The 25694-nt window shown below is 40.9% G+C and overlaps 1 protein-coding gene across 6 annotated transcripts in view; it reads left to right on the forward strand.

Annotated features, from left to right (window-relative positions):
• Nucleotides 1-25694, forward strand: part of PPP3CA (protein phosphatase 3 catalytic subunit alpha) — a 185760-nt gene that overhangs the window by 131954 nt on the left and 28112 nt on the right. For all 6 annotated transcript variants that reach the window (XM_083756625.1, XM_083756623.1, XM_083756620.1 and 3 more), the window contains exons 4-8: nt 4338-4449; nt 6403-6548; nt 10590-10729; nt 18787-18864; nt 22848-22942. In XM_083756625.1, coding sequence (XP_083612751.1) covers nt 4338-4449; nt 6403-6548; nt 10590-10729; nt 18787-18864; nt 22848-22942 — 571 coding nt within the window. The remainder of the gene's footprint in view (nt 1-4337; nt 4450-6402; nt 6549-10589; nt 10730-18786; nt 18865-22847; nt 22943-25694) is intronic.

The raw sequence follows: 25694 nt of genomic DNA on the forward strand, positions 1-25694 counted from the left end.
AAATGTCAGATTCCCCACTCAGTTCCAGAACATCTAGTCCTGACTATACTATGCACTGGGTTTCTCCAGGCCCACCAATGGCAGTCAGTGATAAAAAGTTGGGGCAAGGAATTGTATATATAGTGATAATGTTAAAGTATGGATAAAATGAGCTAGATATTATGGAGGGGGACGAGGTTGAGGGCAGCATCAGTGCCAAATGTCTGTCTGTCTGTCTGTCTGTCTGTCTGTCTGTCTGTCTGTCTCTCTTTTGCAAAGTAATATCACATTATTGTGTGTCGCACCCATCTGAGCAAGTAAGAAAGTTATCTAAGCCTGCAAACAGCCATTGGATTTCTATGTTTAAACAACACCGACCAACTGGGATGTCTCACATGTCAGCTAGTTCGTTTATTGGAAAGTGAAGCCTTATAAGAAGAGGCGTGACAGTAGAAAAATTCAGTGGTAGGAAGTCTGTGACTCACTATGTAGTGACAGGCTTACACAAACCAGAAGAAATGAAGGGGGGAAATCACTGCTTTTCAGTTCAGGGAGACAGTTTATATGGTGCAACGAACACATTGTTACGTACTAAGGGCATCTTTAAGCTCTACGTGTTGCTTCGCATGTATGTTTAAGGTACGGCTGTCCACTTGGGGAAATTTACTTGTGCTCCTACAGAAGTGATACAGCTCTGGCACTGTGCACACTCTACACCATTAAAGCACATTTGAAGACTATTCTCTCCCTCAAAGAATTCTGGGCATTGTAGTTTACCCCTCAGAGCGTTGCAATCCCCACCATCCCTTTACAAACTACAATGCCCATAATACTTTGAGGGGAGAAAATATGCTTTGAATGTGCTTTAAACGTATTGTGTGTATACAGCCTAGAGCTGTGAGCTAGAATTCTTTGCTGTGCATTTAGTAAAACAGAACAGCCTGTACTTACTTCAAGAAAGGGTGGATTACTGGGTAGTTTCATAGTACATGAGTTAGAGGTTTGCTTGTGGCTGCTTGCATCTCCAGGAGTCATGTGATGCTCCTGGGCTTCAGGCATGTTGGTATCCAGTCTAAAAAAGCATTTTCTGTTGAATTAAACTCAGTTTAATGTTGTGAATGGCTAGTTTAGTACTATGCGGGTGGTGCTGTGGGTAAAACCTCAGCGCCTAGGACTTGCCGATCGCATGGTCGGCGGTTCGAATCCCCGTGGCAGGGTGCGCTCCAGTCGTTCAGTCCCAGCGCTTGCCAACCTAGCAGTTCGAAAGCACCCCCGGGTGCAAGTAGATAAATAGGGACCGCTTACTAGCGGGAAGGTAAATGGTGTTTCCGTGTGCTGCGCTGGCTCGCCGGATGCAGCTTGTCACGCTGGCCACGTGACCCGGAAGTGTCTTCGGACAGCGCTGGCCCCCGGCCTCTTAAGTGAGATGGGCGCACAACCCTAGAGTTGGACACGACTGGCCCGTATGGGCAGGGGTACCTTTACCTTTTTAAGGCTCCCCCCCCCCATTGTGTGTGCTCCTCATTCTTTGTCCCACCTATGTCTTACTGGGTTTAGAACACAGCTTAGTCTTTTACACCTGATGAGTTTTCTCAAGAAGAAGCCACATGACTTTTGCAGGAGATATGGTGTGTTTGCTGCACTCAATGCATCTGGGCCAAATCTTGCTTCTGTACCATTGTTGTTGTTGTTGTTTAGTGGTTTAGTCGTGTCCGACTCTTCGTAACCCCATGGACCAGAGCACGCCAGGCACTCCTGTCTTCCACTGCCTCCCGCAGTTTGGTCAAACTCATGCTGGTAGCTTCGAGAACACTGTCCAACCATCTCGTCCTCTGTCATCCCCTTCTCCTTGTGCCCTCAATCGTTCCCAACATCAGGGTCTTTTCCAGGGAGTCTTCTCTTCACATGAGGTGGCCAAAGTATTGGAGCCTTAGCTTCAGGATCTGTCCTTCCAGTGAGCACTCAGGGCTGATTTCCTTAAGAATTCTGTACCATACTGAGTTTTAAGAGTTGCCAGGTAGATGCAGGGAGTAAATCAAATTTGTCCTGAAGTGTGGTGCTTTAAAAAAGAGTGATGGCCTCAGTAGAGGGAGCCCAAGAAGGTGCTTGTCCATCTGCCTGCCTGTGCCCAAGTAAGCAGGCTGCATCTTTCATCCCAAGCAAGCAGGCTGCCTCCTTCCTCCCTTCTTTCTGGCCTCACCTCCTGCCCACTCCCTCCCTCCACAGCCCAGCCACCCCTTCTTATTTCAGACATCATGATATATCACTGTATTACAATGGTTTGCTGGTGATATACCACAACGTTGAAAACCGGATATCGCCAGCCCTACCTTGCACTGATTGTCATGATTGTGCCTCCTAAGAAGCCGTCCTGAAATTAAGCCTCCTCCCCATTTCAAAAGTTAGAAGGTTTTCCCACACGATTACGGTCTTCTCCCCTGCTAGCATTTTTGTTTTTTCTCTAAATTGTTTGTTATATGCTGTGTTTCTGGATGTTTCTATTACCTATGAAAATGTCCATTCCCTCTTCTGAATTTTAAAAAAAGTACTGGAAGGAGTGTTGTAGGTTAATGTGCTAGCTTTTGTTAATCAGCATCTCATGCATGAAATAAAGCCTCTGGGAAGCTTTTGTCCTCATTTTTTCCAAGTATCTAAAGAAGAGATGACTTGGCAATAAGAGTAGCTATAGGGCTGCTTAAAAGAGAGCAACTTCAAAAGTTACATTTTTCTTTCTCTGTTCTCGAGTTCACGTTTGCCTCTCTTTTCTCTGCTCAAGTATCATTTAATTTTGTGAGGTTTATATGTGGTGAATATGATCTACCACCCTCCCTTCTCTTCACCGCCTCTCCCCCCCCCCCCCGGCACACATGCACTACTTAAGGAGATAAAGTAGTCTTTAACAAGCATGAAAACATTTTTTTATTCTCTCCAACATCAGTGGGATAAAACAAAAGAGTGCCTACCAAAAACATCACACATTCTTTTTAAAGGCCCAACTTGGTCAGCAGTTAAAAGGGATAATTTGTCAGATTCTGAGATGACAGAAACATTTAAAAAATAAATGATGGTATGTGTTGTTTGTGTATTTGTTACATTTATATCCCACCTTTGCATAAAAAGTGTCCAAAGCATTGTCTGAACTTACACTAGTTTACAAACCATAGTTTTGAAGGAGCAACAGTTTGTGCTAACTAGTGTTGTGCCAAACTTTCGCACACCATTCAAAGGGCTGCTGGAATGAAGCAAAGATTGCTTTGAAAAGAGCAGCTGGTAGGTGAAATTTCTCAACAGAAAAATTATATTTTTTCATTTCCTGCTTATAGTGGGCATGCTGAGGTGGTTTTGTTCAATCCCAAAAGCATTTAGAGAAAGTCTTTCACTCACTCAGAGCAGTACAGCTCATTGCAATGACTCCTGGTGAGGCATCTCTTCTTCAAATGGGGAAGACACCAAAGGTTTGGCACAGCACTATTGCAAAGTTTGCTGTTGTCTGAAATCACAAATCCTTGGAAAACCACAGTTAAGGTCATTGCTTCACCTCAAAAGGCTGCTGTATCATGGATATAGAAGTAAATTATGAAAACAGATCAAATGAAAAATGAAAGCAGCCAAGCAACTCTTGAACTGTGTTTTGCCTGCTGTACATCTAGAGAATTGAATCATGTTGTTGGGTTCTTTGCTTCCATGCTGAAACAACAGAATTTCCTCTTCTTCTTCTGTGTCCATCCAAGCCCCTGGAGGAGACCTTCTACAGCAGATTCTAGGGTTGTATGCAGAGCGGAGAGGAGATGGAAGTCCTGTTGTAGTGCAGCATTGGACACAATCCTGAGATTTTAGTAGAGTTTAGTAGATCACTTACAGATTTTATATCATACAAAATTGTTTTATTTCTCCACATAGCTTTGCAGATGAATTTCCTTTCATAAAATGCTAATCAAATGCTCTGTTTAAACAGCTATTAGGCAGTGCTGATAATTGTACGATATGCTTTCCTAGCTATTTAGTGTTGTGCTGTCTACCCAGTTGGGTTATTTTTTTCCTGATATGGTTTTCCTGGGTTTTAGAGAGCTTGGGAAAGGGGTGGGAACAAATTATGTGAAAATAAATGTCCACATTATTTAATATTAAGAAATATTAAAACATCATGATGACTAGTTAAGCCAAGCTTGCTGTAGATCGTACACAACACACAGCTATTAAAAATGTTTGATAGTTTTGGTTAAGCTTCTGAATGAGCAGGCATTGTAATTAGAAAATGTTTTAATATTTAAAAAAAACACGTCATATATGTTGCCTTTTGTAAAACAGAATGCACTCTTCATTCTTAATCAGCATCATTCCTTTCTTCTTCTTCACAGTGTGTGCTGTATTTGTGGGCCTTGAAAATTCTTTATCCAAAAACACTGTTTTTACTGCGTGGGAATCATGAATGTAGACATTTAACAGAGTATTTCACATTTAAACAAGAATGTAAGTATGAGTCAAAATTACTTCTTTTTCTAATATTCTTTTTGGAGATGGTAAACGTCTATTCAGGACTAAGACAAGTAAACAAAAGCCATCTTTAAACCTGCATTCAGTTTAAAGGGAATCATGCTCATGAATAGCTGCAATATAATAGACAACTTAGTCCTCATAACCTTGGTGTACGCTCCTTGCCCATACAAGCATGCCTTGCCCAGACACTTTACCTTGTTGCTCTGGATACAGGACTGCAACATAGAGTTCTACTGTCCTGTGTTTGTTCCAAATCGCTGCGGTCTTTCAGCAGAGTGATCATGATCCAAACAGGGTAGCACATGGGCCCTGTTTCGCTGGAGGGTTAGTCTGATGGCCATCTGATGGCAAGAAGGAATTGACAGGCGCTGGGAGTTTAGAGAATGTGACAGGGCAGTAGGTCACACCTAGAAATTGGAGGTAGAAACTTAGGACCATATCACCATCACCATTTCAGTGATGGGTCATGGTGGGTTACAACCATTTAAAATTCAATATTAAGAACAGTTTAAAACAAATTACACTAACAGGAAAGAGGTGCACTTAAATAGGGCAGCTACACATATAGTTGGCCCTTGGGTCCAGAGTAGGGGCAGGGCTACCAGCAGTCAGTTTTCCCCCACCTAGGTACCAACCTCTTTTTTTCATGTTGTCTACTCTACCACCACATGCACCTTTTGCCTTCAGAGCTGCATTAAAATCCACAGTGGCCACATTTGGGAAAACATGACCTACAGAACAATGTACAATGACATTTCCTTTACAGAGTGGAGGATAAAAAGGTTGTTAATTGACTTGAACGATTTGTAATTTACTGAGTTTTTAATATGCATATTTATAAATTAACATTTCAAATTAATTGAACAATCTCATTTATTTCATAATGATGTTTCTGCAAATCATTAAGAAGATGTGTGGTGGCGGTTTCTATACTGACCTACCCTTTCAAAGGGCAGGAGAATATATAATAGAATCTAAAATGAAATTATAGCTCTTTGGAGAAACCTTCTAGGATGACTAGAGAACTGTTGATATGGTGGGGTTTTTTATATATATAATGTGACTTTAAATGTTCATTAGTCTCCATGACATTTAGCATTCATGATTTCATCATTTAAGATTTGCTTAATATTTATTCATTTAAAGGATTTGTATGCAGCGCTTTTGCCTAATGGTGTTCGAGGAAGCTTAATAAAATCTTTTAAAACTAGAAAATATCATAAAACAAAATGGCAAACAGAATGAAAAGCCCAATTACTCTAAAATGATAGACGAAAGCAGGAAACAACTAATTCAAAAGCCTTTCGGTCGAAACTGGACAGACAATCCTTGTGAACTATAATAAATTAAATTAAGCCACCAAAGTTGACTGCCAAAAACTCAAAGCCACCAAAGTTAACTGCCAAAAACTCAAATTTGATGTTGCCTAAAGGAAGGTGGCAAGTTCATTCACCCTTGCACACCAGCCTAAATTTTGCAGGCATGGTCAACTGGGAAAGGTTAGCTAATGGCTGTCTTAGCTGCCCAACAGGTTCTGACTGAACATCTTTACCTAAAAGCCATGAATCAGTAGCACTGAATATTAACCAAGTCACAATCAAAGCAGAGGATTTGAATGTATGCTAGACACCCTTGTCCAATGATGTATTGGTGGTGGTGGTGGTTGGAAAGGAGAAGTGGCAATGTTTGTGTCCCTGTTTTCATAGAAACTGCATTATCTCTCCAACGGAAAACCATAAATTATTTACTTGCAAAGGTGTGCAGAAAATATATGGGAAGAGATTAATATGTCAATATTAATAATTTAGTTTTTGAGACTAAAAGCTGGTTCTCACAGGCCTACAGAATTTAGGTCTGAATTCTTTAATACAGTATTCTCCCCTCTTTTCAAGTACTTTTTTCTGATACTATCTTATTATCCAAAAGGTAAAATAAAGTATTCAGAACGTGTGTATGATGCCTGCATGGATGCCTTTGACTGCCTTCCCTTGGCTGCTCTGATGAACCAACAGTTCCTGTGTGTTCATGGTGGCCTGTCTCCAGAGATCAACACTTTAGATGACATCAGAAAAGTAAGTTTGGATAGCACAACTCCAAAATGCCACTAAGCAAACTTTGCTTTGCTCCAAATACCATCTCTCATTTTTTCCACTGTTGTCATATGGGAGAATTAAAAGTGAAGGGGTGGATCCAATGTTAAACATCCTCAGGAGTGGATTTATTGAAATTAATGGACATGGCTAGTTTTTGGAAGAGGAAAACAAGGAAAAAAATATTCTGAATGCCCGAAGCCAGGACAGCAAGCGGGATCACTGCACAGCTTATGGGATAGCCCTGTCTTATGGGATAGCCACGAGCAAGCCTCTCCCGGGCAAGGGGAGCCTTCATCCCCTGCCCGGGAGAGGCTGCGCATGGCTAAGGCTCCCCCAAGAGCCGCACTCCCTTTAAGGAGCGTGCAGAGTGTGCTCCCCCAAGAGCTGCACACACGCTCCACGCGGCTCTTTAAAGGGAGCGCTGAACAGAGGCTCCTGCCTGCATTCGCTCCATAAGACGCACACACATTTCCCCTTACTTTTTAGGAGGGGAAAAGTGCATCTTATAGAGCAAAAAATACGGTAGCTACCACCAGTAGTCCTTATGACAGAGGTAGCCATGAAAATGGAATCTTTGAAGCAGGGGTACTAGAGGCTTGGGATCCACTGGATTGTAAGCTCTGCACATTCCCCAAGGTACCCAATCCTTGGTACCCTCAGCTGCACCAGCCTGGAGCTGGTATAGCAAACGAGCACACTTCCAACCTTCTGTCCAGCAGGGCTTTGATTGCAGCAGAGGCTCTGTTGCTCTGCTTTTCCCCAGCCCCTAGAGAGGATTGCTGTGTCAATGTGGTTTACATTTCTTTTCAATCAAACAGAAAAGCTTCGCTTAGAAATTATTTTCTTTCAAATACTTGTGAATGGTTTCAAGATACAGCGATTCAAGAGCATAGTTTACATATAAAGAAAAATGTAGGCATGGAAAACTGTGAACATAGTAATTTTATCATACTCAAAAGAAGTCTATGCATTGATACTAATATTAAATATGCATGCATGCTTCCTAGTAAGGGTTACCTGAAGAAAATCTTTGATTTGATTAGCATTGTAGCCATTCATTGTGTTATGAATTATTCCCCCCCGCCCCCCGGAAGGGGTGGGTTCTTATAAATGGGGGAAATGCATTACATAACATTTTCCACACCACATCAATGTGGCATCCATTACCCATAATCTAGAGATGACTTTTTGGAAACTATGTTACTTTTCAAAAGCAATAATTTACTGCAATTTTGGTGGAGCTTGGAGCTGATGGTCAAAGCCATGAATAAAAGCTGATTTGCAAGCTGAAGCAAGAGCTGTTGCAAGAGATATCCCACAGGTGCCTGCTTCTTCTACTTCAGTGAGATCTCAGTAGCCTTATTAAGCTATTCAAGACACACCCCACAGTGATAATTGTGCGAGGCAAGAGGGTAGAGCCTCACACAATTATCACTCTGCACACATTGTGTGCCTGCCCTCATGCCCCACAATGACCTCCTCCCAACGTACATTTGGGAACTTGCCTGCAACGGGACAGCATACCAAATGTGAGTTAACTGTGAAAATGCAGTGACCCTGAGCTGAAATCTTGAGATGGTGCAACCTACACAAATTAGCAGACTGCTTTGCTGCAGACGTGATCTGCAACATGTGGACAGTATTAAGGAGGACATTATGTGGGGTGTGGCAGTGAGGGCGAGGCAAGTAAGTGTGGCCCCACTCTTCTGCCTCACAGTGTTATTACCCTGTATTTTGAATGCCCAGATAAGGTCCTAGGTCCTTCTGTATTGGAATGCTGAGTATATGTTCCTTTTAAGTAAACCTTTATGTTGGTGTGCATGTGTTATATGACATCTCATTCATGGAGACAGTCCAGAGATCTGTGCGATGCAGATTACCTACTGCAAAACTGACAAAGTGCAATTGATTTAAAATGGAAGCAATTGCGTATAGTCTCCTCCTCATAGCCAGTCTGGAGGAAGCGATGAATCTTTAGGAACTCAGCTCCAATCTGCATAGCCCCACATCTGCGTGTCTCATCAAGATTTCAGGTTCCTCATGCAGCAACAGAAACATGTCTGCTTATAATGAGAGGTGTGTTTACTTTCTTGTTCCTCTTAAGCCCCTGGTTGTACCGTCTTTTGGAGGGCAGAACTGTGTATGCAGCACAGCTTGCCTTGGAACCCCTAAACTAGCCTGCTGCCTAAAGAGCAGTAGGAGATGCTATCACATCACCCATGTTTAAATAAGATTCAGCGCTCAGACCAGTTCAGTTCTGATTTGGAACGGAGTGGGATGGTGTTGTCCTTTGCCTCGGGCAACAAAATGTCTTAGGCCAGTCCTGTTTATGCATGCTCACAAAAGCATGCATAAAGCCACAAAACTCAAGAAAAATTCCAAATAATTGGTATAATTACAGACTGTATGCTGCTCCCAAGAACTCTTTCCACATGAATTCCATTGACCTTGTTTGGATGCAGTACCAAACCATAGCGCATGAATAGTTATGTGCATGAACATGCACCCTATTCCATCTCTAAATCTCAAGTAGACTGTCATCTGTCAGTCCAGTTATGATCCCGAAGCAAGATGTGTGTGTGGCAGGGAGAGATGTAAAGTTGAGAGGCATAACACTTCTTCCTCTGTAATGAATGAATTCATCCTGTCTCAAGGGTGAGGGTTGCAGTGCTTTTCTGTGCACAGTGGAGAACCTGCAGTAAACATCCAGCTAAGGGCAGGTTGGTGGAGATTTCCTGTTCAGCAACAGATTTGTTTGTTCACTGTGTTACTTAAGCCAGGCAGACAATGGTTTATTTACAGCAGGGATGCCAGCATTTAAATAATGTGTACAACTCTGCTTTTAAAAGTATTAAATAGCTCTATTATTAAAATGCATCTAGGGAGTTTTTCAGTTGATGGAATTGATTTCCTTTGCTATTCCTCCCCTCTAATCAATGAGATAATTGAATTTACTATGTATATATATATTCTGGAAGCTGCCCAGAGTAGCTAGGGCAATCCAGTAAGATGGGTGGGGTACAAATAAATTGTTGTTGTTATTATGTATTGAGGGATTGCATTCAGCTATTGATGGCTGAGCACACTGGATCACTTAATTAATTAATTAATTAATTAATTATCCAAACAGAGAGAACCTAATTTCTGTTGTCTATGCTCTCATAATCTCTAGGTTAGATTACTGCAGTATGTTTTATGTGGGGCTGCCTCCAAACATGGTTCAGAAACGTCAGCTGGTGCAGAATTCAGTGGCCAGATTGCTTACTGGGGCAAGACTGTTTGAGCATATAATGCCAGTCCTGGCCAAACAACACTGGCTGCCAGTTAGTTTCTGGACCCAATTTCTAGTGTTACTTTTGACCTATAAAGCCTTAAATGGCTCAGGACCACAATACCTCAAGGACTGCTTCTCCCCATATGAATTGGCCCAGACCCTGCAGTCATCACTTGAGGTTCTTTTTCATGGACCTCCTCCTATGCAGTGGCTCTCTCCACTTACGTTGGGAAAGTAAGTCAGAGTTTCCCAAACTTGAGTTTCCAGCTGTTTCTGGAGTACAACTCCCATCATCCCTAGGTAGCAGCTCCAGTGGTCAGGGATGATGGGAATTGGTTCCCTGTAATCTCAATTCTCACAATGAGGGAACCACCAGAAGGCCCTTGGAGCTGGATCTCAGTGTCCGGGCTGAAAGATAGAGGTGGAGACATTTCTTCAGGTATACAGGGCCAAAACCAGAATTCATTTTGCTGTAATGATGAGGTTTAATCCCCTTTTATAAACTGCCATAATTATATTCTGTGGTTGCAAATCAGTTTGGGGCCAGCATTCACTCTTGGTGCATTATGGTTGTACCAGGGGAACCACACTCTGTTATGGCTCTGAGTTGAACTGCGGGAGGGGTGGGAGTCTCAAAACCAAAGCACGGTAATGCTTGTGTGGTTACACTGTTGTTCCTAAATGTCAGTGCCAGATCTTTCCCTCTAGCACCCTTAGCCTTTCTCTTCGTCTTCTCTTTTTCTTAGTTAGATCGATTCAAGGAACCACCTGCGTATGGACCTATGTGTGACATCCTGTGGTCAGATCCTCTAGAGGACTTTGGAAATGAGAAGACTCAGGAACATTTCACTCACAACACAGTCAGGGGGTGTTCATACTTCTACAGGTGAGGATGCTTTCTTGTTTCATGTGGCCTCTGCAGATGGTTGTGGCTGCTTCATAAACCATCGTAATTGTGCCTTGAGTTGCATAGATCTTGAGTTCTGCCTTTTAAAAGAAATGAATCTCTATCTAAAAACCAATATTTCTTCCATTGTGTTTAAGCAACGTGTGTACCTATTGAGGTTCTGTTTCAACTAAAATACATATGGACTCACACATGAATATTCAGTCAACAAGAATGATTATCACTCAGTGTGATAGTGGCAGGATCCAACATGGGCACTGCCAGTTCAATATAAATCAAGGAGGGCTGGAAGGAAATGCATTTAAAATGAAGCAGAGGGAAAAGATGGACCTGCATAGTTTACCCCCATATTTACATTTTGCTCTGAAATTCACTGTCCTTGCAGTGGGGCTCCATGCCTACTCAAGAAGTAATTTTCCCCTTCCCAGCCCTTACATAAGGAATTAGCAGTTCCTCACTCACTCTGCCGTCAAGCCCTAAGTCAGGGATGGGGAACCTGTGATCCTCCAGATGTTGCTGAACTTAAAAAGTCCCCTCATGCCTGACCATTGACCATGGTGATTAAATTTGAGTCTAACAACATCTGGACAGCCACAAGTTCCCAATCCCTGCTCTAAGTCCTAACAATGTGATATCTTTTGAAAGATTTTGAATGTTGTTATGGTGAGCAAGTTCATAAAATTGTTTATCACTAAATCATTTTCACAGGGTAAAAGTCACTAACATTACTTGTGTGTTGACAGATAAAGTTTTCTGTTACAGCACATATATAGTCCCTTCGCAAAGATTGCTACATTCTATTGTAGAGAGAGTTGAGACTTATACAACCAAGACACTTTCTTCAGTTAGCTACCGGTAATTGGCTGACTACAGATCCTGCCATTCCCTTTTGGAAGTTCCTTTGCGGGCAAAATATGCTTTAGTAAATGGCCTGAATTCTTTATCGTAGCATTGAGATTTGAGTTTTAGGGAAAATCTGCATTTTCAGAAAACAGGAATAATGGCAATTACATATGTTTCAGCAAAAAGGGCCTTAGGTTACAAATAAATATTTAATTACCTTTTTAATTGGAAACAATTTCACTGATCTGTATTAGGATTGTTCATGTGTTTATGGGTATTGTGGTTCCAGCAACTGCTTTAAGTGATATTCCTGAAGATGGTGACCCATTGCAGGGCAAGGAGGAGGTTGTATCTTTTAGGAAACACTCTAGAATCTGCAGTTTTCCTCAGCATAAATTTCCTCAGCACATTACACCGAGTAGGTCAGAATATAACAAGAATCATAAGTAAACTTCTAGTGAGTTCCTGAAGGGGCAATATATTATTGGTAAGTCTGTTGAAAAGCTTCCTATGATGAGTGTTGGCTATGCTGTCTAGGGCTGATGAAGTTGTAGTCCCAAGAACAGCTGGAGGCTATCCCTGCCTTATCACATACAAAATGAACCTACTGCTAGTTAAAATACAGTTGAAATGTTAAGACTGTGATCAGTTGCGTGTGCAAAATTCTACAGCCAATCTTTCTGTACTCACAAGAACACAAAGTTAAGCTAGGACAACCTCTGTTTGCTAGCACTCCGAATCTTGAAATATATATTCATTACGAAAGCAAATATATTCATTAATATCCACCCAAATTACATTTTTACTGGCACACTAATACCATAATGCAATGTACTGCAGTGCATAATGTGGTTATTCCACTTCTTCAGTCATCTGAAACAAAGGAATAATATGCTATGACATGCGTAAAACACTTCATTATTTCCTCTAGAATAAAGGCTTTCAAGCATTGTTTCTTCAGGGACCCTTTCTACATTGATTTGTCTGCTGAGTAGCAACTACATGTAAGCCACAGAAATCCTTCACATTATCTCCAGAAAGTTCTGGGGAGTTATTCTGGCATGAGCAGTCAGCTTGTGAAGGGGATGCTAGCGAGGCCTATCGGACCTCACAATCGCTCACATGAACTGAAAAGGTATCATAGAACACACTCAAGACTGGTGGCTGTACATTTCAGGGGGAAATTTCAAATGGTGGGGAAAGCTGCCTTTTAGGGAACGGTTCACCTTTTTGATCTTCTCATTGAGCAACCTCTGATAAGATTGTGAAGAAGTGCTGCACATGATCACAATCTGCAGTTCATGGTACATGCGGCCCTTACTGCTAAACAGATTATGCACTTCTGAGTTTAAAACAATTCATCTAGCACCATGAGCCTAACAGAAAGGATTCAGTTCTTCTTGTATTTAGCAAAACCTCTAAACAGAAGCTTAATCTATATTATTGTTTATATACTTATATATGTTATTTGCTTGATTGGGCCTTCCTTGATCAGAGGTAAAACCCCAAACCAGCCGTCTTCTGAAAACTGAAAGCACTAACAGATTTTCTGTGGCATAAAGCTCAAAATAAATATGTGATGTTCCACCAGGTTGTAATGGAACTGGGTAATTCAACTACCCTCCCAGAAGTAAAATCCAAGAAATTTGATGTAAACTTCAGGCCAGCAGACAGGGTGCCTAGAAAGGAAGGTGAAGACCACAAAGCAAAAACTTGTATCAAAGGCCAGAATTTTATTTTGCCACACCCCTTTTGCTTCTGACTCTATCTATTTAACCATGAGAAGTGAAATGGCACTGTGCCTTCTGTTGAAAAGGGTTCCCCACCCCTAGCCTAAAACAAGAGCAGTAACTTCTACTTAGGAATGCAAGAAACATCCAACTGGTTTACATTTTGATGCAGATTTATCTAATTTGCAATGCCTGAACCAATATATGAATCAAAACTCAACTGTCCTTAAAAATTTGCACTTCTCTGAATTTTGCAATGCAATTCTTTTTTTTAAAAAAAAAGTGTACAAAAGTATATATTAGGGGAAAGTGCACAAAAATGTGTATTTTGGTGAAAATCACTTGCAAACATCTATATATTGGGAGAAATTCATGCGGGAAATGTGTACAAATTTTCCTGGTGCCAAAAGGTCAAACTGATGTAGAAATGGAGATAACTGAATTTAAGACTGGAAAAGATGAGAAACTGAGAGGAATTAGAACTGAAAAATTCACCCATCCCTACCTCTACTTGAGTAAATATACAGATGCTCTCGGTTTTAATGAAATATTTGGTTTACTGACAAATTGCATTTAGTGAAATGCATCCAATTTACGTTTTTTTAAAAACCTCTAGCTCTGTTCATTTTTTTAAAAGAAAGTTCATTCTGATCTTTCATATCTAACTGCAAGCTGGTTCCAAAAGTACATCTTTCTTTGCTTTGTGAGTTTTGTTAATTTTTTAGTAGTGCTAACTGATATATAAGTAGCAAAATATTTTCACAGGACCTCTAGAGTACTTGGCATGATATTTACTTGTTATACCAAGTTTGTAGCCTCACTTGTTATACCACCACCTTGTGGCTTAAATAATTTGGACTACAAATGATTTAGTTTGATCATAAAAGAACAAAAGCAAAACAACTAAATTTAGTAAGTGGAATATATGCATTTTTGCCTTTGTGAATTATGTATTTAAATGGTATTGGACTCCCTGTTTGAACATAATGTATCAAATGTAGTGAGGTATATATGTATGTAAAGCTGTAGCTGCACAAATTCAGCAATATGTTAAAGAGGGAACATCAAGCCTTTAGTTTTAGGAGGAGGGTGGAGAGAGGACGTTTGTGCAAGCATGCATGCAAATCCTAGCCTTGTACTATTGGCCCACCTGGTTCACTATTCTTTACACTGACTTGGCAGTAGAAGCTTCAAGCAGGAACAAACAGAATACGCATATTATATGTCAGACTCAGTTTTTATTACATTATTTTTGAAAAAGCTGCTTTAGGTTCTTGATTTCACAGTTTCTAACCAATCACTGCTATGCACAGTCATCTGATGTAAAGTCTCACAGCCAGTTTTTCCTGAGCACCAGCCAGAAGGAAGATTATTTGTTTTGAAAATGTAGTACAGGAACTTAAAATGTGAGTTCACATTTTTCAAATTATGCGCAACTGCATGTGACCAGTATCTGAGAGGGATATGTACTATACCAGCTTACCACACGAGGGAGCTGCTGACATTTTGTACTTGGGCATTTCTATTCTGTTTGGGCAAACAGTGGTACCTCAGGTTACAGACGCTTCAGGTTACAGACTCCGCTAACCCAGAAATATTACCTCAGGTTAAGAACTTTGCTTCAGGATGAGAACAGAAATCGTGCCGCCGCGGCACAGTGGCAGCAGGAGGCCCCATTAGCTAGAGTGGTGCTTCAGGTTAAGAACAGTTTCAGGTTAAGAACGGACCTCCGGAACGAATTAAGTACTTAACCCGAGGTACCACTGTATTGCATATGGTGGTAGAAGCTCAACAGGACTCAGATGAAACAGTGGTCCTATGAAGTTTGACCAGGCCCTACTAAACCCCTTGACTGTGGTCTGATTGCTCAGTCGGAACAGCTCTTCTTTTAAGTCAAGACAAAACTTTCTTTGTTTTATTTAGACAAGTATTCACATACTGCCCACTCATGTACAATATCAAAGTGGTGTACGATAATCTACGCAAATGCAATAAAATATATAATAACATAAAACAATACAGAATAATTGCAAGAATGGTTGACTCGTCTGAAAATAGAAATGAAGCCACTGATGAGACCTAACAGCAGAAAAAGTTCTTTAGGAGACACCTGAAAGTTAGGAGCAAGGATGCTGGAAGAGCACTCCACAGCTTGGGGCTGGCAACACTCAATGCCTGACTTCTAGCTGAGGCCAGCCAAGCTTCTGAGACATGGGCAACAACTAACAACACTCAAATGAAGCCTTCACTTGACAACTCCAAACTGCTTCACTCTTCACTGCTTTCTGTTTGGCTTGCCTGCCTGCCATGCTCAGCATTCTGCCTCATTTTTCAACCTCCTCTGGACTGGAGGTATCCTAGCGTCTTCTGCATGCTGACCTGGAAGTAAGCCGTACTGAACTCAAATGGGATTTACTTCAGAGTAAGTGTGCAAAGGCTTGAGCTGTAACTGGGCACAGACCTGTAGCCACAAGTGGAGTCCTTGTCAACTAATTTGCATAGCAGACCAAATGAATTTGATTATATTAAGGCTGTTTGTTTGTTTATGAAATAGTATGAACAGGAAAGGAGGCTTTCCGTTTGTGTTATACGCTTTATAATATTGACATGGTTTTATTAATACACACAACAGTTCTTTTGATAACTTTTTTCAACAACAAAAATGTTAGATCCACTACACAAGTCACATATCAGTTGTACCACAATGAGAGGAAAGTGTTTATTTGAAATTGCAAATTAATATTTTTTTTTTCAATTACCAGTAGAACTGTATCTAAAATCTCCCTCTTTATTTTATATTACCAGCAGCTCTCTTGGTTATATAACTAAAAGCCAGTTGCCATAGCAACCTCAAATATAATGTTAGTGTCGTGGGATAGATTCATAGAAAGCATTTAACCCAGTGTGGTTAAGTGAAGTAAGGACTCTTGCAAATAGGGCAATAGATGGCTGGGCTTTTTTTTTCTGATCCCTGTACCTCTTCTATATGAGGGGAAAGTAACAGTAGTCTTATCTTGCTCATTCTCTCCTGCTCCTTTGAGGTTTGGGGTGCTGAACAGAAGCAGCAGCTCTTAAACTCAGTACACTTTGCAGTGCATTACAAAAAGAACATCTGGAACTTGAAGAAGCTGCAACAAACAGAACAACCAAGGGGACAGAGCATCTTCTCTTCAAAGAAAGTGAAGGTGTTTGTGGCTATTTAGCTTAGGAAAAAGAGATAACATAGAGAGGAGATGATGGAACAGGAACAGCCAACACAGTGCTCTCCATCTGTTGTTAAACTACAAATCCCATTATCCCTGACCATTGGCTGTGCCAGCTGGGATCTATGGGAGTTCAGCAACATATAGAGGCCATCATTTTTTGCCACCCCTGTGAAAAGAGGCTTATGGTAATAGAGGTTTGTGACAGAGGTCTGTGGAGAAGAATTTACTGCCTCTCTCTCATAATACTCAGTGTCATCCAGTGAAATGGATTGGCAGTAGATTCAGGATAGACAAATTGACTGGCAGTAGATTCAGGACGGGACTTCCCCCCCCCAAAAAAAAGGTACTTCTTAACACTATACATGATTCATTTATGGAATTTGCTGTCACAAGGTATGGTGATGGCTCTAGATGTAGCTGGTTTTAAAATGGCATTAGACAGATTTATGGAGGACAGGACTGACAGTGACTATTAGCCATGATTCAGCATGGGGATTCCATTTTGCTCAGAATTATATCATTTGCTGAACAGGGGGAGGCTGTTGTTTTCATGTGGTGGAGTGGATTTCCTTGAAGCATTTGGTGAGCCAGTGTTGAGGACAGTCTACTGGAACAGATGAAAACCTGGTTTGATCCATTCATGGAAAAGTGCAATAATACAGCTGTACTGAGTTGGCCACTCACCAGTCTGTTCGTTAAGTGAAAACCCAGCCCTTGGAAGTCAGGATTGTCTGTGCCATTTTACGTGTGCTGGAAAAGGGCACATGCCACGACCAAGGCTTCCTTCTGTGCTTAACTATGTGTAGAACGTACACACCAGAATACATTATTCAGCGTGTTAGAAAGTACCACATTTAATACATCGGTGGTGGTAAAGGATTCAGTCTCTGAAATCAGACAGAAGCTTCATATCACAGAAGTACTCTAGATCTAGACAAAAGAGCTTTGCTGTATTTGTATGGACATGCCCATAGCTCCACTAAATCCATTAAATGCATTAAATGCAGGCGATCTACACAACACCAGAATTCAGACTCTGCTAATCCTCAGCATGTTGAAATTTTTGTATATTTCAGTGAAATGAAGAATATCCTTTTATTACCCAACTTCTCTCCCTCTTTCCCACTACCCCTCTCTCTCCAGAGAACTGCAGTTTATAAAGTTTCCTGCCAACCTAGCAGTTCAAAAGCACCCTCGGGCGCAAGTAGATAAATAGGGACCGCTTTCTAGTGGGAAGGTAAACGGCGTTTCCGTGTGCAGCTCTGGTTCGCCAGAGCAGCGATGTCACGCTGGCCACGTGACCCGGAAGTGTCTCCGGATAGCGCTGGCCCCTGGCCTCTTGAGTGAGATGGGCGCACAACCCCAGAGTCTGTCAAGACTGGCCCGTACGGGCAGGGGTACCTTTACCTTTACCTTTATACTTGGTACTAAATGTGTGGCTTTTTGTGGGTTAGCATGAGGTACCCACGGAGAATTAAGTAGCTGCTAAGTGCATTCACATTGGTATTGAGACAGAAATAGAAGGCTGATCCTCGTTTTCCTAACTTTCTCTCTAAAGGCACCAGCATCTTTGTAGAGAGAATAAAGTTGGGAAACAGCTACAGCAAACCTCAAATCATTTAAACTGAATTGAAATGCAGCTACTTCGAATCTAATTTCTGAATCTGTTGAAGGGACGATGGGGCTTCTGAATCCATGGAATCCATGTTTGACGATAGCAAACGTCCTGTTCTGGGCTTCACTCAGTGACCAACCATATTCCCCAATGTCAGGGGCAGGGAAGGAAGATCCAAAGCAATCTACTTCCAGTTCTAAGCACAGTGTCCTTTCAGCTTGAAAACTTGTCTGTTTAAACCACAGTTTAAGCAGCCTTAGCCTTGTTTGAGCCATGATTTTCACAAACTACAGTTCTCCGAGTTGGGGCACACCAGAGAAGTATGGGGAATTTAAAGCCAATCTCCTCTTTTTGAGATGCAAAACAAACAAACAAACGGTAGAGATTGAGTATGCAAGAATGTGGCCCATTCATACAACAGGAAACCCTGGCCTTCCATTGTGTCTAAAACTGGCCAGTGACTTTCTGGAGTTAACTTGCAGCTTAAGTGATAGGCTTTTTTCCCAGGGCTGCTTTCCATTGAACTCAGTAACATTTACGTTTATGTATATATTTATGTATTTGTGAGTGTCTGAGGCTAAGGCACCTTCTCTGTTTTTGTTTTTGTTTTATTAAAACATGCTTCTTTTCCTGCCCCAACAGTTACCCTGCTGTTTGTGACTTCCTACAGCACAATAACTTATTATCTATACTCCGAGCCCATGAAGCCCAGGATGCCGGGTGAGTGGCTTTCCTTGTTTTTTGAATAAATTATTTTCCGGCATGTTGCCATCTGTACATTTCTTACATTGCTAAGGTGAAGTGCTTGTTCGGTATCTTTTAGAATGTAAAAGGGAAAGGAATGGTGTTTAATAACAGTTGAATATTGACTTTCCAGGATATGTTGCTTTTACTTTTGATGTGGTTTTAGGGAATCTTGACCGCATCCTGAAACCCTGGCTCTCTAGCAGATGGAGAAACAAGTGGGAGACGTTTAGCCTCTTTAAAATGGTGTAATGTCCAAACCCCTATATCTTACCTACAATTCTTGTTCCCAAATTCTAACTAGGGTTTCCTGCTGGTGCAGGAAGTGCCCCCTACAAGGGTTCAGATGCAGTTCTAATTTTTAAAATATACCAGGGTGCACAGTTTTGGCACTCAAAGCAGTTTGGGTGGCCCTCTGCTCAAATTAAAGTATACTGTGATGATATAATTAGAACAAGGGCTTTCCCTTGCTCAGCTGATAAGCAGCAGGAGCATATATATCAGCTCTTTACAGCTTGTTAACTTTCCGAACTTGCAGGGCTCTTTGGAGAGGCACAGTTTGAAACAGGAATATATTTTCTAGGTCACTGAAAGGAAGTGCTACTCTGTGCTTCCACTTTGCTCATCCTAATGGCTAAAGTACCAATACTTTTTACACAAGCACAGATGGAAGGAATATAAATTATTGACACTCAGATAGAAGAGCCATAATTTATGAATGTATTACAAGGTCTTCCACATTTAAGTAGCATGGTATCCTCATTTCATCTAGTTATGTGTGCCATATATTATACTCTGTTTTCATAAATTTGTACTCTGTCTTTTCTTCCAAGGGTGCTCAAAGCAGCTAACAATACTGTATTAAAAAAAAAAAAATTTAAGCACCCATCAGCCAAAAAAGTTCCAGAAGTATGAAAGACCAAACTGGTAAAATATAGAGCAGCATTTTATTTTATTTGAAAAAAGTATTAGCGAGATCATTTTTAAAATATCTACTGAAGAAAACGAGCCTGTGGCATGAAAACAAAACAAAACCATAAACAGGGTGCTAACTAGATCTCATGTAAGAGCCAGTGTGGTGTAGTGGTTAAGAGCGGTAGACTCGTAATCTGGTGAACTGGGTTCATGTCTCCGCTCCTCCACATGCAACTGCTGGGTGACCTTGGGCTAGTCACACTTCTCTGAAGTCTCTCAGCCCCACTCACCTCACAGAGTGTTTGTTGTGGGGGAGGAAGGGAAAGGAGAATGTTAGCCGCTTTGAGACTCCTTTGGGTAGTGATAAAGCGGGATATCGAATCCAAACTCTTCTTCTTCTTCTTCTTGTATAATAATAATAATAATAATAATAATAATAATAATAATTATTATTATTATTATTTATTATTTATACCCCATCCATCTGGCTGAGTTTCCCCAGCCACTCTGGGCACTTCCAATCGAGTGTTAAAAACAAAACATCAAATATTAAAAATTTCCCTAAGCAGGGCTGCCTTCAGGTGTCTTTTAAAGAGAAGATAGCTGCTTATTTCCTTCACATAGGTCGCCACTACCGAGAAGGCCCTCTGTCTGGTTCCCTGTAACCTCACTTCTCACAATGAGGCAACCACCAGAAGGCCCTCGGTGCTGGATCTCAGTGTCTTGGCTGAACGATGGGGATGGAGAATAGAGAAGAGATTTCATTCGGTCCACATCTTAATGCAATGTGATTCTCCAAGCGAACAAACAGTATATACATAAATGTGTATATCAGGGTTAAGTGTGCATGAAGAAAATAGCATACAACATGCATTTTATTAGGGGAAATGGCATACAAAAAATGTATATATTTGGCAAAATTGAATATTGAAACGTGAGGGATCTACACTAAAATGATGACATATTTTTGTAAAGATTTATTTTGACAAAATACAAACTAGTGCACAGATGTGGAGAACTCGACTTCAGATTGGTAAAATCAGAAACTAGGAGAAACCCAAACTGGCGGATCAGTTCATCCCTGCCTCCAGGGCAGATGGTTCTAGGAGAAAAAGCCTTCTCTTGTTTTTTGCACTAAATATACCTAGATATGGAGACCCTCCACATCTGATCTCTGTGGTGTTTTTGTGACATTTTGGGGTAATTTCCGGGTTCAGGGCAATCAATTGATTGTTTCCTATACATCCTGAAATTCACCTAGCATTCTATTCAAACTGCAATTTTTAAAGGAAGTTGGTCAGCCATTATTTCCCATCAAGAAACCCCAAAAATTTCCAGAAATTTCCAGGACACTATTCTTTCCTTCTTTCCTTCCTTCCAGAGCCAGTGTGGTGTAGTGGTTAAGAGCGGTAGACTCATAATCTGGTGAACCGGGTTCGTGTCTCCGCTCCTCCACATGCAGCTGCTGGGTGACCTTGGGTTAGTCACACTTCTCTGAAGTCTCTCAGCCTTGCTCACCTCACAGAGTGTTTGTTGTGGGGGAGGAAGGGAAAGGAGAATGTTAGCCGCTTTGAGACTTCTTCAGGTAGTGATAAAGCGGGATATCAAATCCAAACTATTCTTCTTCTTCTTCTTCTTCTTCTTCTTCTTCTTCTTCTTCTTCTTCTTCTTCTTCTCTTCTTTTCCTTCCTTCCTTCCTGCCTTCCTCCCTTCTTTCTTACATTCATATGCAACCTGTCCTCCCAGGAGCTCAAACCAGCGTACATGTGACCTCACAACAGCTCTGTGAGGTGGGTCAGACTGAGAGTGCTTGACTGATCCAACGTCACCCAGAGACCTATTCATCTATCTGGGAAAGCTCGTTACAACTAAAATTTTATCCAGAAATCACAGAGAGTAGGGGCCTGTTATATCTCTGTGGAATACTGTTCCACAGAACAGGAGCAATCACACTAAAAGCCTTGCTCGAAATTACTGTGGAATGGACTCCTAAGATCCTTGGAACTTGCAAGAGAAGTTCTCCTGCAGACCATGGTGACCTGCTGGGTATATAAATGATATGGTGGTCTCTCAAGTAACCTGCTCTCGAGCTGTATAGGGCTTTATATGTTGGTGCCAATACCTTGAATGTAGGCTGGTAGGTTGGGATCCATATAACTGAACCTCTTTTGAAGGCTATTAATAAGTTGCAATGATGATAGTGGTACAGCTCACACAAGCTGATTACTACTCTTTCCAGGATGGTCAGAGCAACCATTGATGCTGGGTAATTTCCTTGGTTGAAGAATTCCCTTGGGTGAAGAGCTAACAAATTTGAACTGTGCAAAAGGACGTCCTGAACAAAATATTATTGCTACTATATGACAAAATAACAAGGATATTTATACCAGAGATCTTAGTGACCCTAGGAATTCCCTCCCCGCTTTAAGCAGCTCCCAAGATTGCCAGCTGCCTTTGAAATTTCCCTGTATTCCAAAATTGGTTTGCCACAGGGTGCATCAGGCTGCTGTTATAAACAAAGAGACAACCTGGGAGATCCACCTGGACTATTGCAGATGGCTGTAGTACACATACCTGTAAAATACTGTCAGTATCCTTATTGATGTACCCCAAATTCCTCAAGTTTTGTTTTTGCTCTTGGTGTACCGAAAGCCAGATATTGCTACAGAACCTCAATATGCAATTAGAGTAGAAGTGGTAGCATACTGTTCTTTTCCTTTTTCTTTTTCTCCATTTTGTTGCCAAGAGTTATAGAGATTTTATATAAGTCAGGGAACTAAAATGCTGTTGCTGATCCTTGCTTTGCCTCTTGCTAGGGAGAAAATATCATTTTTGTTGGTTTGATTCCAAAATTCTGGGGTTTTTCATTTTCATTGCTGACTGACTAAATATAGGCCCACTGAGACAGTAACATTTTTGTCACCACAAGCAAGTGTAAATGTGCCGAGAGAAAAACTGAGCGTATATTTATGACTGTATCTGTGACAAGATATAAATCAGAGAATTTTATGGTATTAATAAGGTTACTTTGCCATTTGTTACAGGTATCGTATGTACAGGAAAAGCCAGACAACAGGTTTCCCTTCATTAATTACAATTTTCTCAGCACCAAACTATCTAGATGTATACAATAACAAAGGTAAGAGAACTTCTTGCCCCTGCAAACTTAGCTTTGCTTTAACCTACTGATTTCCTCTTCCATTGTTCTACCTCGATTGTGTGTTTTTAAACTTCCCTTTAGTTCAAGGTCGATTCTTATTACACAGTTTTTGTATTAAGTGAATGGACTTGTGGATTAACTGCCTCTGGGGGGGTCTTTTCCTAACTGCAAATTGTAAATTTGCAGATGTATGAAGACAGATTTCAAAAACTAAAGTCATATTATTATTATTATTATTATTATTATTATTATTATTATTATCATGGTCATTATTAATTACCTGCCCTTCACCATACGGTCCCAGGGTGGGTTATTAAACATTAAAACTCAATATTAATAACAGTTTATAACAACTTAAAATCACAAATATTCAAATATTTTCCCACTGTGTCCTGCAGTGCTCTTTAGATTACTTTAAAGCAAGGGCAGGAACCTTTTGCAGCCTAGGGGCCGCATTGCCTTCTGTGCAACTTTCCAGGGGCCACCTATCAGTGGTGGGCAGGACCAGCGGTAAAAGTGAACAGAGCAATGAATGTAAATTTAACCTTTGTACTGTAGTCCGGTTTCTATACACACTTCTACCTCCAATCAGGCAACAGAGAGTCATTATCAGTTTTCAAGGAGACAGCCCATGCAGGCAGATACAGGGAGGGCACAGACAAGGGTCAGTGAAAGGCGTGGTCTGGGGAGAGCTGGTATGGTTGAGGAGGTTTAACCTGCAGGTCAAACAGATCTGGGTGGCCACATTTGCTTGAGGTCTGAAGTCCCCCACCCCCTATTTTAAACCTGGAAGAACATTGAATTTCAAAAAGCCATTGAAATTCTGGCTTGTTTCACACATGCCTGTGCATCATTCATTACGTTATCGTGTGATAATTTATAGCTCAACGAATTGACTTCACTGAAAAGCATTGTGTTTTTCAGTGTTGTTTGTGGGAGTTACAAAAGATCTACTGAGGGCTGCATATACATTTAAGGTACATTTAAAGCACTCCCCCCACCCCAAAGAAATCCCCTGAATCCTGGAAACTATAGCTTGTAAAGGATGCTGTGAATTATATTTATGAAAAGCAAATCAACAGTTTCCAGGATTCTTTTTGGCAGTGGGTGGTGGGGGAGGTGCTTTAAATGTATGGTTTGTATGCACCCACAGGTATGTAATATCTGATTGCTGGTTTGCAGATACAAGTCACTAATTCATACTTGGGCCCTCAAGTGTTGAAAATGCAAGTGCAAAGCACAGATGCCCTGAACAGTCAACCTGAATTGCTTAATGCATGCACACAAAGTCAGATGTTCAGTCCAGCCCATTTCATGTTAACTTAGAAGCGTTACTGAGTCTAATGAAAGTTATCCGCAAGAAACAATGCACAGGGTTGCTGCCTCAGTTGCATGAGGAATGCAGTACTGCATCAGCTAACAGAATCCTGACCATAGCTGTCAACGTTTCCCTTTTTTAAAGGGAAATTCCCTTATTCCAAATAGGATTCCTCACAAGAAAAGGGAAAAGTTGACAGCTATGATCCTGACAGGGTCCCAAGAGGACAGTAACCTGAGATTCTCCAGTCCCACAAGGATAAGTCTCACGATTTAGAAGCACTAAACTGTGTGCCAACAACTGCCATATAGAGATATCCATAGTCAACTTTCAGGCCATCAGTCAGTCAGTGCCGGGAGATCCCCGTTGCAGATGATTAGGGTTTCCAAGAGCAGGTGAACAGTGCTAGAATGATTACCAGTTTCTGCCTACAGCTAGAGCTTCACTCCCAGTACAGAATACAGAAAGCAATCAAGTCATGCAGTTGCATTTGATAATAGTAAAAAGTAATTCTAGGAAGCGCTGATATATTTTTCTCTGAAAGCTTAATGGGCAGCATAATTATCTTTTGTACAATATTTGAAAATTGGCAATCCTTAAACAATATAGATATGGCAGCACAAGGCTATTGAAAGAACACGCAGAACCAAACTCTCCCATTTAATCTGTGCTTTGGTTTCAGTTAATTTTTTTGGAGTTTCTTTTAACATCGATCGGTTATAAAGCATGTTTTCCTTTTGCTTTTTTGAATAATGGCTAAGGTACATTCCCCCTGCCCTGCTCCCAGCCTTTAAAATAAAGAAAGCTTTTTTGAAAGGCAGTTTGAATAGTTGTTTTAAAGTTACTTATATTTGAGAGCAATATCAGCAGCATAAATTATTGATGTGATGTAAGTTAAAGTAGCTTTTAGATTCTCTGGATGAATTATTCATTTTATCACTTTAAAAAAAAATCCTAAAAACATTTATGTTTTAGCCAACTGCTCTTTCGGTGGTGGTGGGGATTTTTTAGAACCTTCTTTCTAGAACTGCTTTTTTCAAATGTATCATATTAGGTTTCATAAATTATAAGTATTAGTTTTAATGTTTCAGCCATATGAGGGAACTTGACCAGTAGAAGGATTTTAAGGCCCCCTATAAATATTTCATAAAATAGCTGGGTTTTTTATTTTGGCATCAGTGATAGCAGTAATTCATTTTACTTACCCTTCCATACTAAGCCAAATCACGTGTTCACATGAACAGCCAAGCTGTGTTTTGCCCAGTTGTTTTGCTGCTATACTACACTGAGCTAAGTCATGGTTTGGCTTAGCATGTTGTCGAAATCCGAGATCATGCCCAAGCAAGCCTCAAGCTGAATGAACCTTGCTTGTGCCTCTTGTTTCGTCTGTAGATATCTAAACTACACACCCCA

The sequence above is a fragment of the Podarcis gaigeae genome (assembly GCF_964106915.1).
Source record: "Podarcis gaigeae genome assembly, chromosome: 9".
NCBI lineage: Eukaryota > Metazoa > Chordata > Lepidosauria > Squamata > Lacertidae > Podarcis > Podarcis gaigeae.